The sequence below is a fragment of the Sylvia atricapilla genome, chromosome 18 (genome assembly GCF_009819655.1).
Source record: "Sylvia atricapilla isolate bSylAtr1 chromosome 18, bSylAtr1.pri, whole genome shotgun sequence".
NCBI classification, from domain to species: domain Eukaryota; kingdom Metazoa; phylum Chordata; class Aves; order Passeriformes; family Sylviidae; genus Sylvia; species Sylvia atricapilla.
Window position 1 is genome coordinate 1582926 of NC_089157.1, and position 18060 is coordinate 1600985.

The following is an 18060-nucleotide window of genomic DNA, read 5'->3' on the forward strand; positions in this document are numbered from 1 at the left end:
AATGTCAGCTGCTGCCCTTCAACCTTCCATCAACATCCACCAGCTCCAGCCCTGGGAATTTCCTGCCCGCTCCCTCCATCCTCCTCCAAACTCCTCCAGCAGAGACACGCTACAAGCCCAGACCTCGGGCTCGATGGGGAAATTAACAGTTCAAATGCCATCATGTCTCTCCCTGTCTTCATCCCACAGTCCCACCCCAAGCCTGCTGCAAAGTCAAGCACAACCCAACTGGACTACAGCATTCCCTCTAGGAGGTTTGTTTTTTTTTTTCCTTTTGGACACAGTTATCACAGCAAAGGTTTCTGTGGAAGAGCCTGACCTCCCAGGGTTATTACTCACAGGCTGGATTTGACAAGTTTTTCTTGAGTTCTCCTTCCTCTTCCAGGCTGTGGGGGAAGAGATCCCCCTCGGAATCAGACTTGGAAGCATCACCCTGGAGCAAAACAGAAAGCTTCAGCAAGGAGGCTGAGGGGCCACAGTGCACGGACAGCCCTCTGCAAATATGGATCCCCCTGTCCAACACCACACCTGACAGATCCACTGAACTTGGTACCATGATGCAACATCACCTTCCACAAAATGACACATGCACAGTTTATACCACAGACTAATTAACCTCCTACCAGGAAGATGGATTGCCTCTGGCTCCAAACACGGTCCCAGAAAGGGATCAGGAGAAAAACCAAACTATTGCTTCATTTTTGCTGCTGGAATTGCATACGTGGCAGATGTTAGGGAAGGACCGATATTGATGAGCAATTTGAGGACAAAAGATCATCCTACTAATCTCTCTAGATTTATACACCTAAAACTCCCTGGGTGTGGTCCTTTCTAGTGATGCTTTGATGGAGCAATCCAGGGTTCAGAAAGGGCACAACAGACCCCGAATTTCCAATGTGACAAATGTGACGTGTCCATGGATGCCCCATCAGCACAGAGAGGTTCCAGGTGGCAGAACCCGACATTGACTGCCACGAGGGACCTTTTCCCTCCCAGCTTCCACACACAAGAGGAGCAGGAGTTTTGGGGATTTACACTGGATCATTTGGGGGGTTTAAATTCGGCTGTACCATTTTGAACGTCGGTGGTTGAGCAAGGCCCAGCTGCTCTGACAGGTGCCCATCCTCAAGCAGAGGAAGATGATGTTGACCATTGTTTTCTGTGTGGTGCCTAGGTTCTTGCTTGGTCTTGTGGCACAGACCCTGATCCTGTCTACTGGCACTGCAGAAAGGTGCTTAGGGTGTGGTATAGTCAGGATACACCTAAGAGGGGCAGAGGTGCTTGCCAGAATGATCGATACCCATCCAAAAAGAGGAGGATTCATGGCTGAAACCAATGCTCTGGCAAAGGGCACCAAGCCCTGTCACAATGGAGAAGAGGTGGGAAGGGGGGAAAGATGCTGGGATGGGAAAAGCCAAGCATATCCTCACTTTAGCAGTGAGAGCCCAGGAGCCCCAAAAAACCCCACCAAGGCTAAGCTGCATCCACAGGAGCCCTGGCCAGCACTGCTGAGGTTTGGTGCTAGGTTACCTGTTGGTTGTAAAATCTTGGAAGGACCCCAGCATGGGACAGGAAGAAGAGATGAATCCAACATAGGTCAGTGCCCCACACTTCATTTATTAAGCAAAACCCCAGAGGGATGAGCCCCAATACTCCCCTGCTATTTAGTGTGGGGTCACTAAACTATTAAAGATATTTTTTCCAGGCAGGCTGGACACTCAGAGATATTTTTAAGGCGAAAGAGAGTGTGATGTGAAGTGTTGACTCAAAATTTCCCCTCCTGAGGATCCAAGACTTCTGTGCTTTCCAGGGAAGCTCCTCCTGCAGGACGCAGTCTGAGAAGGTCAGGAATGCACCTTTCAAGGGGGAGCAGTAAAGTCAGGCTGGCCTGAGCTTTGCTGGAGTCGGATCCAGTCTCTGTGTGAACAGGGGCTCCAGCTGGCTCCAGGTACACTCCCCACAGAGGCTCCCAGCTCAGCCTGTCAGCAGGCCTGCCAGGAGTTACTCATTCTCCCTAATGGGTTATTAAAAAGAAATAAATACTGGGAAAAATTTGACGTGATTTGTATTCCTGGAGTGCTCTTCAACAGCTCTAAGAAAGGTTTAAAAAGAGGCACAATGAGATGTCTGCCAAGAGGGAAAAGCAGAGCTGTGTGGGGACTTCCCACCCCCTTCCCCAGCACCAAACCCCATGTCTGGAGGGCAGTGAGCATCCCCTCCCAAACACCACGTGCCAGACTCAGGACGGTGCAGGCAAACATCTCGCAGCCAGTGCTGCTGCCTGTTACCTGTTCTTGCACTCCCAGTTTGCCTTTCTGGATAGAAAAGGGGTTATGAGAGAACAGGGAGTTAAAATCCTTTTGGGAAACAAGGGCATGTCAAGCTGGACCAGGCAGCACAATGACTCAACCAACCTGTTTCAAAAGGGACTGACACACTGGGATACGAGAGGAAAGGGCTTTTGGGCTGAAGGAAAAGCCAGGCTTCTTGCAAAGGACAGAAAGGGAAGTGAGTGGTAAAGAGAGAGATGAGTTTGGCAGAAGGGTGAGGTCTGTGGTGTGCTATGCTCCAGAGATCCACGGCTTCCTCAGACCTGAGCAGGACCATTTCACATCCTGTAACGTGGCATTGCTCCGGCAATCTCAGCATTTCCACCAGCCTTTCAGGGACACACCACCGTGCACCTGCTGCTGTCCTATCCTGTCCTGCAGAGCACAGGACTCCCACACACATGTCAACACACACACACCTGTCAAAACAGGTTTGATTCCAGGTCCCTTCACTCCTGGGCATCCTCCCCCGCCTGCATGAGGGATCCTTGGCAGGCGTGCCCTGCAATCAGCGTCACCATCCACATCCCCAGGGAGGTCCCTAGGATGTCACTGTGCCATGGAGAGGCTGTGACAGCACCTTGGGGAGCTTTCCCCAGGGCAGGCATCCAGAAAGGGGTCAGTGACAGCTGTTGGCTGGATCCACATCAGCCACTTTGAAGCCCCCACCTTAATTTACCTGGGTCCCTCAAAGAAGGAAGGGACTTAAAATCAGGGCTAACTCAACGATGAGGGTGACAAAAAGGAAAGAAAAACTAAAAAACACTTCCAGAACTTGGAAGAATGACAACTATTACAATGAGAACAGCACCACAGTGTGTGAGCAGGCACCATGAGAGACACAAGCACAGTGGCAGTGGGATGTGCTGTACGTACCCCCGACGAGTTGACAGGCAGCTGAATACAGCTTAACTGCCCACTCGCTTCTTCTCGCTTGGAGATCTCCTGAAGGAGAAACGGGGGGAGGGAACAGGGAGGAAGGGGAAGGTGGGGTTCAGTTTTCAGTTTCAACAGCAGGACTGAGTGGGGAATCCAAAAACACAGGAGAAGAGGCAGGGGAGCAGAGGAGAAGGGGAAGGAGGGCAGTGTGTGGCCACAGTGGAGAGCCAGGCACTGGATCCATTCCACTCAGCACAGGGAGATCTCAGGCTGAAAGCAGCCCTTTGAAGGGACCAGCCTTATACCCTTTAAATGTTTCAAACAGAGCTTGCTTCAGCTTCTAAGTGATAATAGTGCTAATGAAACACCAGCTAATTATTGAAAACATTTTTTTTTTTGGCAGCTGTATAATAGCATCTTTATTTATTACATCTTCATTAAGCAGCAATGGAGGCTTTTAATGAATGTTTGATTAACACAATATCAGTGCTCTGGCAGGTGAAATACCTAATTTAAGGAGAGACAGTCTGCTGTGAGTTCAGATCCCTGCTCAGCCCTGTTAGTGGAGACACATATTTAAATCAGCAGTTTAAATCAGAGGTCTGCAGCCAGGGGGGCACAGTCCCATCCTGGGAAATTTTGCCACACCCATGACCCCAACATTTCACAGCACCAGAAGCCAGCCTGTCCCTGTTCACTTGGAAAACAGATACGATTTTTCACCTTGCTGTGTTTCCCCTTGCTCAGGGGTGGCTCTCCCAATATTTCTCAGCATTTTCCAGCCGTGTGGCAGTGCCTGGTCCTGTCCCATGGGGCAGCAGGAGGTTCCATGCTGCAGCAGTAGGACACAGATTATATCCCACCAGCTGAATTTCATGCCTACAGGGTAATGGATCGTTCCTCTGGTTGCTAAATGGTTACAAAATTCATCCCAGCCTAGGCTGGGATGAAGAGTTTAAGGACTTGCCAGCGATGTGATGGACACTTAACTTAGAGTCTTTATTTGTAACAGAGAGAGAGATGGAAAAGCCATTGAAAGGGAAAGGACAGAAACTTTTCCTTTCACAAGGAAAATCCCACTGAAGCCAATGGGAATGCAATAGGCAAGGGATGCAAGAAAAACACCATCCAAAATCTCCCCTGCAGGAAGGACTGTTCCCTCTGGTGGAAGCCCAGAAGTTGAACATCTGTATTTCCCCAAGGATGCTACTTTTAGAGAGCAGGTAGTGCCTGCAGAGAAAAGGATGGAGAGGCTGGAGGACCTGGAGGGAGCAGGGCACAAAGGAGAGAAAGAATCAAACCCACCAGTGAGGACAGACTCAACACATCTGGGACACAAACTGGGAGGATTACCAATGGAAGAATACACCTTAGAGATAACACTATTAGGAATTCCCTCTGGAGAGGAGCTTTATGCCTGACTAAGAGGAGTCATTCCTTGCTTCAGAGAGAAGGCTCCAAGGCAGGCACCTGAGTGCTCAGGCAGCAATTTCCAGTCAGCAGCTCAAACAGAGTCACCTGCCCACCTTCCCTGGACCAACTCCAGGGTCCAGTTCAATCAGGGAATGTGCAGTCAAAAATAACCACATGATAATAAGTCCTGCCTGTGCCTTTTGCATGAGAGAAGCTGGTTAGCAAATTAATGAAAAATTGGGGAAAAAACCTCCACCTCAATCCTGCAAGATATATTGCTCCATATTTAAAGTTTTAAAGTTTGGAAGAGGCCCTTTTAGTTGTTCAGCTGCTTGTAGTAATCTGCTACCTGGCAACTGGGGCTGCAAAGCCATGCCTGTACTAAAATTAACAAAATGCTTGTGGATTGACAAAAGGCACTCAAGGACCAGGGAGATAAAGGCAGCAGCCCCGAGATTGTGTTTCAGCACAGAAATCTGAAGGAGAATGTTAAAAAAAAACCCCCAACAAACTCAACTCAGAAGAGTCAAATGCAGACACAGGCCATAGACACCGGGGTTTGTTTACAGTGAGAGTTGATCTCTCTATTAATTCTGCTTAGGAGAAGATCCTCTCTGTGCTGGCTTGCAAAAACCAGAACGTGATCTGTTTGCAGAGCTACACACCAGCAAAGCTGAATAAACATAAACCAGCAAGGCCAGACCTGCAGCCTGACCTCCAGAGACCTTTGCTCCCAGTCTGCTGAAGGAAACCTGAGTTGAGCCAAGGGATCTCTTGGTGCCACTGCACCTTACTGGAAGAATGTAGAGAACTCAGAATAACGAGGATGTGGAAGGAAGATTATTATGAAAAATCTATCATCAAAGCCTGAGATAGAAAATAGCAGTGTAATCAGAGTCATAAATTATAGAAATATGGTGTGAGTTGGTTAAAATTGTCATGGCTGTGCAGGACTGACAACCTGGGTTGGGCCTTTGGGGGCTGCACTGGTTCCTGGTCCCTGTGCTCAGCTCAATACTGGCATGAGCATCACTGGCTTCAGGCTGTCCCGGTGCTGCCCCAAATCCGAGGTTCCTCCCTGGTTTTCACAGCACTTACAGCACATTTCAGCTTACACAGATGTCATGGAGCTGGCTTGGAGCAGCCCAGCACTGCCCTGGCAGAGGAGATGTGGGGGCAGTTGATGGGGCAGTCCTGCTGCAGAAAACAGCCAAGAACAAATTCGAGGATTGCTGCTGGCACTTCCCTGACTTCAGGGCAGCCATACCCTCAAGGACATCATTACTGGGCTGAAACCACAACACATAAAGCCAGGACATGATTTTACAGGGAGTTGCACCATGGCCACAAGGCAAGGGATAATTTGCTGCCCAGGAAGAGACATACTCAGTGGCGGAGCAGGAGCATGCTCCAACATGGGAAACCAGGCTGAGCCAAGGAGCAGAGGGGTCAGCCTCCCTTAAGGCAAATGGGCTGCTGCATCCTTTTCTCTGCAGAGTGGGTGCCCCACGTGATCTCCTGTGCTGGTGACCTTCAAAGATCAGTTTGCTGAATTGGACAAAGGTTGGGTTTCGTGGTTGTCACCGGGAACAGACAAGGAGCTTTGTACCTCTTCTCACTCAGGCAAGGGAACACTTTTGCTATTTGAAAGAACTGGGCAAAGGAACATTTTGCTCTTTAAGACAACCCAGCAGTGATTGCCCATTTGGCTGAATGGTGGGGGTGTTTACAGACAGAAACAGCTACAACAATAACAATTAAAAAAGAAAAGCCAACATGGAGAGAGAGACGATACAAAAAAATATTTCCTCTTGCTATGTCCTGGTATGACTCCTTTAATTTAATTCCAAGCTTCAAAAATAGTAATGATAATAAAACCAGTTCTGTTCGTAGGGTGGCAGGATATTATAATACACATGCAACAAATCTAAACCAATATTTATTCACCCCAGAATGCCTTAAAAAATCAGAGGTAGTGTGTAGAAGCACAGCCCATACAAGCAGACCCCAGTGAGGAGTTTTAGGTTGTATTTACCTCTCCAAACAAACCCCCAGGCAGGGTGTAAGGGTCCCCTCCCCTTATGGGTGTTCTTGAACAGCTGGAAAACTTTTGCAAGGAGCAGGTGGGTGTCACAGGTCCCCCACTGTCATGGGGACTAGGTGACATGCACACCCACTCCAAGCTGGACAGTTGGATTTGCAGTAGGACAAAAAAAAAAGGTTGAGCTCAGGCCGATGTGCCCCCTCAAAGCCTCCAGCAATGCAGGATGTCTCATGAAAGTCCCATTACGAGGAAGCAGATGGCAGAGACCAGAAATCATGTACTTTAAAATATCAGAGCATTGCAGGGCTGGAAACTGGAAGAGCTCCACGAATGCATACCATCAAAAATATAATCATGTCACTAATCTCTTACCAGCCTGTGTAAGTTTTCAGGAGGAGCCTTTAATCTGGATGACAAACACAGTGAAAACTGCTTCAAAGAGACTGTCATAGCAGCGATCCCATCCGCAGTGCCTGACTCACCCCTCTATTCCCACTCCTGCATTAATGCTAACAATGCTTTTCATTTAAGCCCTTCGTTTAGAGGGTTTGCAGTATTAAATTGCACCATGGCTATGGAAACAAAAAAAAAAAGAAGGAAAAAAAATAAGAAGACCTAATATTTTACCCCACTTTTTTCCCCATACAACTTCTGTCAAGGTATTTCTGTCCACCTCAGGAATCAGATTCCAGAATCTGGAGGCCCTAAAACTTGAGAAGAAAGCAAAGGCATGAGCATAAGGACATTACCTCTGTCTGGAAACCCTCTACCAGGATGGCCACCAGCAGATTAAAGAGAACGTAATTTCCAAAGGTCATGAGAGCGATGAAGTAGAGAGCAGCCCAGGATGAGGTGGAGGCCATGCCATTGTAAAGGACCTTGTTCCAGTCTTCCTGGGTCAGAATCTGCAGAGGAAGGGTATCAGGACTATGGAGAATAGCATGCTGGGTATCCACACTCTGGATAGGCCAGACAAGCATCCTGCTTTTAGGTTATCCACTGTAGCTGTAACCACAAGAGGATAAATCCTTCCTGAGCCAGAGAAGAGACAGGACCAGAGTGACTGTGATTCCCAACCACCAGCAAAGACCCTGTGCAAACTGCCCTGTCCCCCACATCCCGGGACAGCCATAAGGGAAGGTAACATCACACTGGTCAGACCTTTCCTTTGGTCAGCCAGAATGACTTAAAGTCCTTCACAGATCCCAGGGTTACAGGGCCCAGAGCTGCTAGAACAAAAAACTGCACAGATCAGCTATAAACCAGATTCCATTATTTGTTGAAATACCACTGCAAGTGGTCCTGATCTCCTTCTTTCCATCCCTTCCCTCTACATTTACTTTCACCTACCCAGTCCATACCCTGCAAACACAAGAGCCCCCTGCCTTGGCAGCCCCTCCTCATCAGGACTCTGATGTAGTCTGGAAAACAGTCTGAAAGCCCCCATAAACCTGCACTTGTGGTTTTGAGTCATCTCCTTTCCACGGCATGGAGCTTCACTAAGCTCTGTCAGATGCATTGGAAACCAACCCCAGTCTTTGCAGCCTCCAAACACCCATCAGCTGTGGCATTTTCCATTTTGTACCTGGAAAACAGTGACGATGGCCCAGAGCAAGGAGTCAAAGTTCTTCCTGTCAGGCAGAGTGTCACCATCCCGCTCTGAAGCGAACTTACAGCCAAAGAGGTGCATGCCCAGGATGCTGCAAAGGACAGGAGGCAGGGGCTCAACAATGGGACCACCACACAAACCGCTGATCGTACAGCAGGGGGACTACCTCCTGATTTCACCAGGGCAATTCCTTTTTATGTTTTCTTTTAAAAGACGGAGTCTTTGTTCACTGAAAAACATGCCTTGAGATCACACAGATCAGTTGTGAATTTAGGTCAAATCTGTCAAGGAGTTTCAACCAAAAAAGTATGTCTGCTCCTTGTTTTTCTTCTGCTTCATTTTTTCTAAGTCAAAACATTGTCTTTCAACATTTTCTAAACAAAATGTTTTGACTTTCTGTTTTGCAATGACACATTTTCAGCAAAATATGCTTCAATTGAATTAAGAAGACAAAAAGGGTTTCTGTGAAATGCCTGAATAAGACATATCAGGGGACTCAAAACAGCTTTTTCAGTTTTGACAGAAGAACAGAATACCTTTCATTATGGATAGATACTAAAAGAATAATCTGCTTTTCCCTGCTCTCTGCTAGTAACCTGAATAATCAAATTATTTACAGCACTGCTGAGCACCACGGTTGAAAATGGCAGTTTTGGAGTCTTACTGGAAGAAGAGACATTATTCCCTGGAAGACATTGTCTCTCTTCAGCCTTCCCAGTGCCTGCATTACTCAAACACCACAGTTGGCTGTAGAAGGAGAAAGGCTCTTCTCAAAATCTAGACCAAAATCTAAAAATACAGGGCTACGCCAACCCTGTTTCTAGCATTTCTGCTTGTCTGAAGATGAAGCCATGAAAAAGCACAAGCACCACCATGTCTGACATTTCTTCAGGAACATCACCTGCTTCTTGGCAATATTTTTAGCACCAGGTTTTCTGATAGTTGGTAAGTAACTGGATTGCTGTCTTGAGGTGATGTCAAGGAATCATCCAGCCTGAAAGATTTTCTTTGTAAACCACTTTGCAAAGACAAACATCTCCTGTGGCTAACTGAGAGAATTTAGGGCAGCAAACCCCAGCCATCAATGCTGTTCCTGGGATCGTTCAGCTCAGCTGTGGTCTGGTCCGGACTTTGTCACCTCCTCATCCCGCCACGGGATCCCATCTAAAAACCCAGAGCAAGCTCAGGGCAGGGAATCGGAAACACTCACCTAAAGATGAAGATGAAGAGCATCAGCAACATGCAGAAGGTGGCCACGTTGTCCATGGTCTTCATCAGGACGACCAGCTGGCGCTGCAGCGCTGGCATGAAGCGGACCAGCTTCAACACCCGCATGAGACGAAAGGTGCGCAGGACCGAGAGCCCCCCGCCCTGCTGGCCCACGATCTCCCACACACTGAGGAGGACAAAAAATGTCAGTGCAAGGTGACAGGATGAAGCCTAATTTTGCCTCCAGCAAAGGCGTGGAGGAGATGCAGAAAAGGGAAGGTGAAATTCAGAGAGAAGAGGGAACCAAAGTAGGCAGAGATGCACTGCCGGTGCCCGCGGTGATCTGGACTCTGTCCAGGCTTGCAAAGAGCACAGCCCCACTTGACTATCAAAAGTACGCCTGGAAATCAGTGACTGCAGCCACAGGGGCAATTACAGCCTTTGCATGTGCCAAAAAACCAGAGATACTTAATCGGGCACTTGTTGTGTCATTTGGATCCCAGACAGTCCCAGTACATCAGGACTGGTAGCCTTCTGTTGGGCCTCTCTCCAAAATGACCGTAAAATAATCCCAAGATATGTATTAGCAATCATGCCTAAGTGCATTAATTACAGAGAGAAGTGTAAAGTGTCACAGGAAGGTATTTATGCCAACTCTCCATTACTTTCTGTTTAATTAAACAGCCAAATGAGGAGAAACACACATAAAGAAAGCTCAAGGTTTGTACCTAATCACCACAATGATCCCATCAAAGATGTTGTATGGATTCTTAATGTAGCCAAAAGGACCATAAACAAGGACTTTCAACAGCATCTCCAGGGCAAAGAGGCTTGTGAAGACAATGTTGCTGATCTCCAGGGCATTGGTAAGTTCCTCCGGCTGGGGAAAGAAGAGGAGGAAATTGAGAAAACAAACAGCCAGCTCCATATCCAAAAGTCACACGTGGAAACACAAGCCCCAGTACTGCAAGTGTGAGAATCCTGATGCTACTGATGGGATGAGAAAACGGCAATAGCTCACTCAAAGCCCAGGAGAGGGAAGGAAAATACTATCAGAGTGTTTAAGGTTTAGACGTCCATTGTGAATAGAGCAGGTAAATCTGGACATGGACTTCACATTAATCAGAGCTTTGGTACCACCTCAGGAGGTTTAGGCAGAAGTGACATGTGCTGAGGCATGATGCTTTGACACCCCTACACTGATTCTCCTTATGCAGAAGGGAGAGTTGGGCCATTTTCTCACATAAATATCCCTTTAGGGCCTGTCTTTTTTATTCTTTTTATTTAGTAGCTCATCAAAAGATTTGAGCTGAGATTTTTCAAAAACAGAATTCTGAGGTGATATAACTGGAATGGCTCAAAAAAAAAATTCTATTACTTCAAACAACAACAACAACAAAAAAATAATAATAATAATAAAAAAATCCAAATAAAAATCTCATTATCAGGCAGCTAGCCAGCCTTAAATCTGCAACTGAGGAAGTTGGCATTCCACACAGGCAATCTGAAAACAGAGGTATGAAAAAAAAAAAAAATCCAAAAACTTAACAGACAGACTCGTGGTAGTTTTAGACCTAAGTTAGTACCTTTTCTGGTTTTTTAGCAGGTTTCCCAGCGGGCTCCCCACAGTGCCCGGCGCTGCGCTTTCCCCGGCAGTGGGTGCGCATTGTCGGAAAACATATGGCAGAAGACAAAACCCGGAGGTGGTTCAACTGTGTGTGGACCAACTGTGTGGGATCAGTCAGAGGCAAAGACAGAATCCACACATCAGATCCCTTCTCCCTGTTTGACCCCAGCACACGGCTGCCACGGTGTGCTTCTGCCGAAAGGCTTCATTAAAGCCAGGGGCTGACACGCTGCTGGCAGGTGGCAGTGGGGTCACATCAGCACTGAGGTGGCACGGGGCTGGCACAGCTCACCCAACGCCTCACACACAGTAGTGGTCAGGTTCCCCTGGGGTAGATTGGCCCTGGTTGGTCCAAATGCCCACTTGTAACCAGCCATGTGGCTTTAGATGCATTATATTTAGATGTGTATAGATAATAAGATTTTTTTATAAGAGGCTTCTACCCTAGAGAAATCACAAATATGTCTGAGACCTCTTTCCTGAGACATCATTACAGTGCAGCAGGAATGTGATTTTCTCTCCAATGAGAGCTGAAATTATCATCTCATCCCAAACAAAATTCAGAATTTCAGACTTAGGAAACTAACACAGTGCACAAAATCTTCGAGGTTCTTCCCTCTATTTCAGTCCCCATTCCTTCATCCTTTTGCTCTGGACAGTAAATCAACCAAAATGAAAAACCATAAATAAAAGCCAGCTTGGAAAAGAACACGGAACTTTTTGTTCCCTAATTGTCCAAATGGACATTTCCAACACCTCAGACCATCACCACGGTGGGTTATGGCCAGATGTGCACGCTCACAGCAGCCACGCTACGAGCAGAAGACAGTGTGCAACACATGCAGTTGACTGCATCTTCCACTGAAATGAAACTCATTCATGATCGGCCAAAAAACTTCTGATGACAGATGAGGAGCTGCCAGACCACATCACAGGCAGTAGGGTTTGACTTGAGGTGACCCAACCCCAACACCGTGGCAGCCCAGAGTGTGGAGACTTCAGGAGCAGGGTCAACACTTGGTCAGCCACACTTCAGTGCCTCAAAAAACTACAGTGACCCAGGGCTTCACAGACACACGTGGGTAAAAACCCCAGATAAAGCCATTCAAGCATTCAAATCTTTGTTTCCAAGGGTTAAACAACTGAGGCCCAGCCTTTGCAGCTCAAGTTCCTCCAACCCAGCTAGAGGGTAGGTGGGGACCCAAATTGGTGTGACGTTATCTCAGCATGGCAGTGAATCCCTGAGGACTTGCACAGATATTGGCAGGAGCTTGTGATGACACAGAACAGCATAGGAAGGAACAGCAGCATTTAAAAGAAAATGTAATAAAAAAAGTAAAAAAAAAAAAAGGTGTTGAACACAATTTATACCTCAAACATCCTTGCTGAATAACAGATCCCCTGGCTAGAGCTTGCCAAACACACCACTCACACAGCCCAAATCACCTGCTCACTGATCTACAGCTAAAACACAAATGCTGCAGCTCCCAATATTAAATTCAGCCATGGTTTAATGCCATAATACCTATGGGAACACTCAGACACAGGGTAATAAATAGGCCAAGAACTTATATGTCAAGCTGCACCTCAGGACAGTTTGAAATAGCTACAATTCTACATTACTCACACAAAAATGCCAACTCATTCATGAGTGCCCCAGTGCCGAGGCAGACTGTGCTGTTATCAGCACCACAGTGATGCAGCCGGAAAGGAGATGTGTTCCTGGAAGTTTTCCTTCTCATCCATCAGCACCACTACCCTGGACCCTGAAGGCTGATTTCCCTGCCCTGTTCCCCCTCTGCAATAGTACTGTCAAATCCAACTGTCCCTGCAGGCACAACCCAGTTAAACCCCACACCCAACACCTCCTGCAGCCACAACATCCCTTCCTCGTGGGGCCTGACATGGAAAACCCAGCAGGCCTGGGAGGGATGATGTGTTAATAACATAGATTAATGAAACTTTGGATTTCATGGGCACGTTCTGGTCAGAGATGTTGTTGGAATGTGCAAATCCAGATGGAACAAGCTGGCAGGGCATAGCTGGGTGATGTGGGGAGGCAGAGGGGGGCAGAACTTACATTGCAACCCTCCCAGGATCCTCAGCACACACTGGAAGGGCTGTGACCCCTCTGGGCCATGATATTTCCCTCCCTGACCACCCAATTCAGGAGATATCCAACACCCAAAATAGCCCTGGCATTGGCTTGTGAGGACTATGGGTCAGCCTGTGCTGACACAGCAGCAACAAATCCACCTGCCTCCCATTGCTCCACCCCAAAAAAGCTGCCTGTCCCCCCCCCCCCCCCCCCCTCCTCCTCCACACACTCTTTTCCACTTCTCTTGCAGGAAACAGTTTTTAATATCTGAGACGCTGGGCAGACATAATAAAAATGAAGAGTGGGAACTTCTGAACCAGAGGCGAGAATTAAGATCCAAAAGTCTAAGACAATTGGCAAAACTAGATTGAAAGAGAAAGGGAAAACTTTCATTTCATCCATGCAGGAGAAGAGCAGATCCAGAGCAGCCTGGAGCTCTGCTGGGGGAAGCACACCCCACTCTGACCTGGCTGAAATGGGCTGAGTTATTTTGCTCTGGGAAAATACACACCCCTAAAGAGTTGACATGAGGCAATGTAAATTACTTGGGGGATTTCACAGTGAAGCAGGGCATCCCCCCAAGACCCTCAGTCCCACTCAGGGATCCCCAGGGCAGCTCATGAGTGCCCTGAAGCAGCTCATCATCCCTTTCAAGGGACACAGCTGGTCCATGGGGCACCCCTGCCATGAGCACCACTGGGATTTATCTGTACCAAGAGAGGGGGGCTGTGATCATGATCTGCCCTGGGGAATTTCAGCCAGGCAGTGGGGATTCAGACTCTTCATAGAATGCCAGCTATGGGATTTTCATTCAGCTACAGATGTATATAGATAATAAGATTTTTTTATAAGATGCTTCTACCCTAGAGAAATCACAAATATGTCTGAGACCTCTTTCCTGAGACATCATTACAGTGCAGCAGGAATGTGACTTTCTCTCCAATGAGAATTGAAATTATCATCTCATCCCAAACAAAATTCAGAATTTCAGACTTGGGAAACTCTAACACAGTGCACATAATCTTTGAGGTTCTTCCCTCAATTTCAGTCCCCATTCCTTCATCCTTTTGCTCTGGACAGTAAATCAACCAAAATGAAAAACCATAAATAAAAGCCAGCTTGGAAAAGAACACGGAACTTTTTGTTCCCTAATTGTCCAAATGGACATTTCAAACACCTCAGACAACATATTCCAACAAAGTTGGGAAGTATTTTGAAGCCAGTTCATTGAAACTGCTCCTCTCCCCCAAACAGCTTCAAATGTGATAAACTGCCATTTTCTGACAATAACTGTCTAATCAAAACACTATCAACCAGTTCTAGAGAGAGTCACTGACTCCTGGCACACAACCAGCTCCATGGATCTTCACTGGCCTGGGAGGAAAAGAGCTGGAAAAATCACTCAGATTTTCTCTCCAAGGGCCACAACACAGCAGCTGGAGGAAGGAACATCCTTCAACTAAATGGTATATTGTGAGGGAAAAAAAACCAAACCTCCAGGACCACCCTAAAAAGGACATTTTTCAGGAAGCAGAAACTGAGGTGCAGAGCCTGGGGTTTCTATGCAGCACAAAGCCTCTGCCCACCACCCCCATTACAGCACAGCTGCCACAGCCTCAGCTTCTCCATTAAAAGAAGAATCTGCTAATTCTCTCATCAGTAGCAGCAGTGCCTAATTAAAAGGAAAGCATCCTATGATTAAATGAGCAACACCCAGAAAGAGTGAGATCCAAGTGGAATTCAACTGTGGTACAAAACACCAGCTCTGCTGATGAGCCCTCAGTAAATACTGAATTTTGTTTCCAGGACATCTCGCCTTGCTGGACACACAGATGTGTTATCCTGGATAAATCATGCCCTGTTAACTCTCTGGTTGTGTCGTGTCGATTTGTTGATACACCAAACAGCACATTGACAAGTTGTGGCAGCACATGAAATCAGAGCAGACGGGGCAGTGCCACTCAGAAAACACTGAGCAGCACTGGGGCAGTGGGAGGATGCAAGCCCTGGGCACCCACCCAGAGCTGACCCTGGCTGCCAAGGGGCAAGGATGGCAGCCAGGAGGGCATGGTCTCACCCTGTGCCTGGAGGATTCAGGCAGGGCTGTCCAGCACCAAGCAGGGCAGGATGGGAGGAAGCAAGAGACAATGTCCCCAGAGTGCCTCATAAGGTATCTCAGAGCTGGACCAGCACCGTGCCCTTTCTCAGCATTCAGAAATAGGCTGTAATGCACTTCTTTCTTTCCCTTCCCCTATTTTTAAAGCTGAGTAGAAGCTCGTGAATGAGCTCTCCAATGGCAGAACACACTCCATTTCCATGTGGCGACATGCCCCATCTCCCTGCACACAGGGCTCCAAGGTGTCTGCTGAGCAACAGAGGCTGTGAGCACTGAGCAGGGAAGGTGAGGACAGGAGCTGGGGCCACGCAATCCCTGGCGTCTGTGTTCCCCTATTTCTGAAAAACAAGCCCTGCTGCTGGATGAAGTGCAACCAAGTGACCCAGCAGACAGTGCCCAGAGCTTACAAGGCTTCCAACTCCTGCCTTCCTCTAGCTGTGACCCATTTAGTGCACAGGGTCCTTATCATCATCATCATCATCAGACCTGCACCCAGCGCTGTGGGTATGGCTGGCACAGACCCATCCATCTCACACCCCTCTTGCCCAGACAACAAGCTCCTGGCTGCAGCCAAGCCTGGTCCTGTCCAGCCTCTGCTCCTGGGATGCCAACACAAAAGAACAGAAGCACCCCCAGGGTTTTTCCTCTCTGTCTTGCTAACACTGAAACAGAAAAACCCCTCTGTCTTGCCACAGCACAGAGAGAGGGATGGGACGACCAGCCAGGAGGCAGATCCCTCCTGATCCCAAGGGATACCTTTGAGATATTGCTCTGCTTCTGTGAGATGATCCAGAGGACCGTGAAAACTTCTAACCCATTCAAACTGCTGCAAGAATAAGACCTTTCTGAAAGCATTGCCATGGCAACTAGAAAAATAACACAGAAAGAAAATAGCGACTTCAGCTATTTCACAGGAAACACCAACAACATTTCACTGACTCATCACTTGCAGATTTCTAATATATATACATAAGAAAGAAAATCAAATGGGTCACACAAAGATAGGATTTTCAACTTAACACTGTTCTGTTAAGACCCTCTCCACCCTCCACGTGGGTGCAGAAACACACCAGGCTCACCCTGAAACAGGAGCCAGACCACGAGTCCTGGGGCAAAATGCACAAAATTCTGACAAACATAAGAAGCTCTTAATTAACAAAACGAGGTGTCCGTCCTTTGCCCTCTTCCACACTCAGTTCCCCATGACTGATAGCTCATAGCTGTGTCCTCACTCAGCTCACAAGCCTTCCCCATGCACTGCCCCCATTACATCCACGTTAATCCCCCTGTATCAGTGCACCCACGGAGCCATGACCATCCAAAATACCAGTTTGGTTCCCTTCAGTAAATACAGCTCCTGTTGGCTCCAGAGCTGCTTGTGACTTTATAAATAGAAACTCAATCCACACAATTTTCAGAAGTGACATTCATTGTCTTTGGGGCTCCTTAAAAGGTATCAGGCTTTAACTATTGTCCTGTGTCTAGCAGAGCAAACCTGAGCCATGCTTAATGGGGGTCTGACAGGCTTCCTTACCAAACTGGTTAAAGAAAACAATTCAGAAAGTAGCAGGTTTTGCTCTGCTCCTCCTGGGGCTGGAGACATGGAAAAGAGCAGTGTGCTCGCTGCTCAGTGGGCTGGAGGAAGACTGCTGGGATGTTCAGGATTTATATGCATTTATTATAAGGAAATGACTTTGACACACAAGTGAACAAGTCCAGTTACATCCCTTCACTGTATGGAAAAGAAGGATTTTTTTTTACGGGCTGAATGGAGGCTGAATATTTCATGCCACAGCAAGTAATGCTGTAAGAAAGGGAGGAAAGCAGCTTTCATTTAGGAGAAATCAGAGCTGTCTGCACAGGAGGGATTCCTCTTCTGCCACTTATGCTAATCTCCTTGTCTTCCACCCAGCCTTCCCCATTCCAACCAACAAGTGTCCCTTCCCACCCCACATCTGCAGAGAAAGAAGGAGCTGAGTCCTGTGGACATGGAACCTCCTGGTGTAAGACATTCCTCTGCAGCACATCTTTGTTGAGGAACCATGGCAAAAACCTGAATTCCCTGGCCCCAATTGCCCATATGGGGCTGAGTCCCAGTCACCTCCTGTCCACCTTGAGAGTGGGGTGCAAATGAGGGGATGAGGCTCAAATTTGATGGAGAATTTCATCAACTCGCCCTGAAGGGACCTACCATGAACCATGGCTGCCTGGACCCATAAACAGGACCTGCAGCCCACACTGTCCTCCACCAAGTTCTGCAGCTGGGTTCTCTTTATCACTCTCAGGAGGCACAGCAGATATTCTTGCCTGAACTCCTTATCTCTCTCTGCTTGAGATTTCTGGATGAATATTATCCCAGAAAATGCAAGAAAAACATGAACCAGCTCATCCCTCTGCCCAGGTTTCGAAGGAGCTTAAGCTGAACAAAAGCTGCATTTCCACTTGGTCACACCTTGTAAGTACTTGAGATTTAAAGCCCTCTATTTCTGGTTAATCTAAACCAAGTTTGAAACTTATCTCCCCATTAGTACTTGAGAAGGGACCAGGGGGAGGGAGGAAATAAAAAGAGGGAAAGAAAAACACTGTCACTGTAGAGCTCCTGCACAGTTCTGCTGAACCTGGGTTTCTGATGCTGGTAACACTATCTCTAATGCTGACAGACATCCATGGGGGAAAAGTCGCTCATTTCATAACATCAGCAAAAACCCAATTATAACAAAGAGCTGAAATCCAGC

General features: G+C 47.5%; 1 protein-coding gene across 3 annotated transcripts in view; it reads right to left on the minus strand.

Annotated features, from left to right (window-relative positions):
• The window catches only part of CACNA1G (calcium voltage-gated channel subunit alpha1 G), a 143004-nt gene that overhangs the window by 54325 nt on the left and 70619 nt on the right, over nucleotides 1-18060 (minus strand). The window contains exons 11-17 of one of the 3 annotated variants that reach the window (XM_066331921.1): nucleotides 10213-10364; nucleotides 9486-9671; nucleotides 8252-8366; nucleotides 7416-7571; nucleotides 3207-3275; nucleotides 2289-2315; nucleotides 340-433 (exon numbers count right to left, since the gene is read on the minus strand). In XM_066331921.1, coding sequence (XP_066188018.1) covers nucleotides 340-433; nucleotides 2289-2315; nucleotides 3207-3275; nucleotides 7416-7571; nucleotides 8252-8366; nucleotides 9486-9671; nucleotides 10213-10364 — 799 coding nt within the window. The remainder of the gene's footprint in view (nucleotides 1-339; nucleotides 434-2288; nucleotides 2316-3206; nucleotides 3276-7415; nucleotides 7572-8251; nucleotides 8367-9485; nucleotides 9672-10212; nucleotides 10365-18060) is intronic. The other 2 variants (XM_066331922.1, XM_066331923.1) reach the window with 2 other exon arrangements.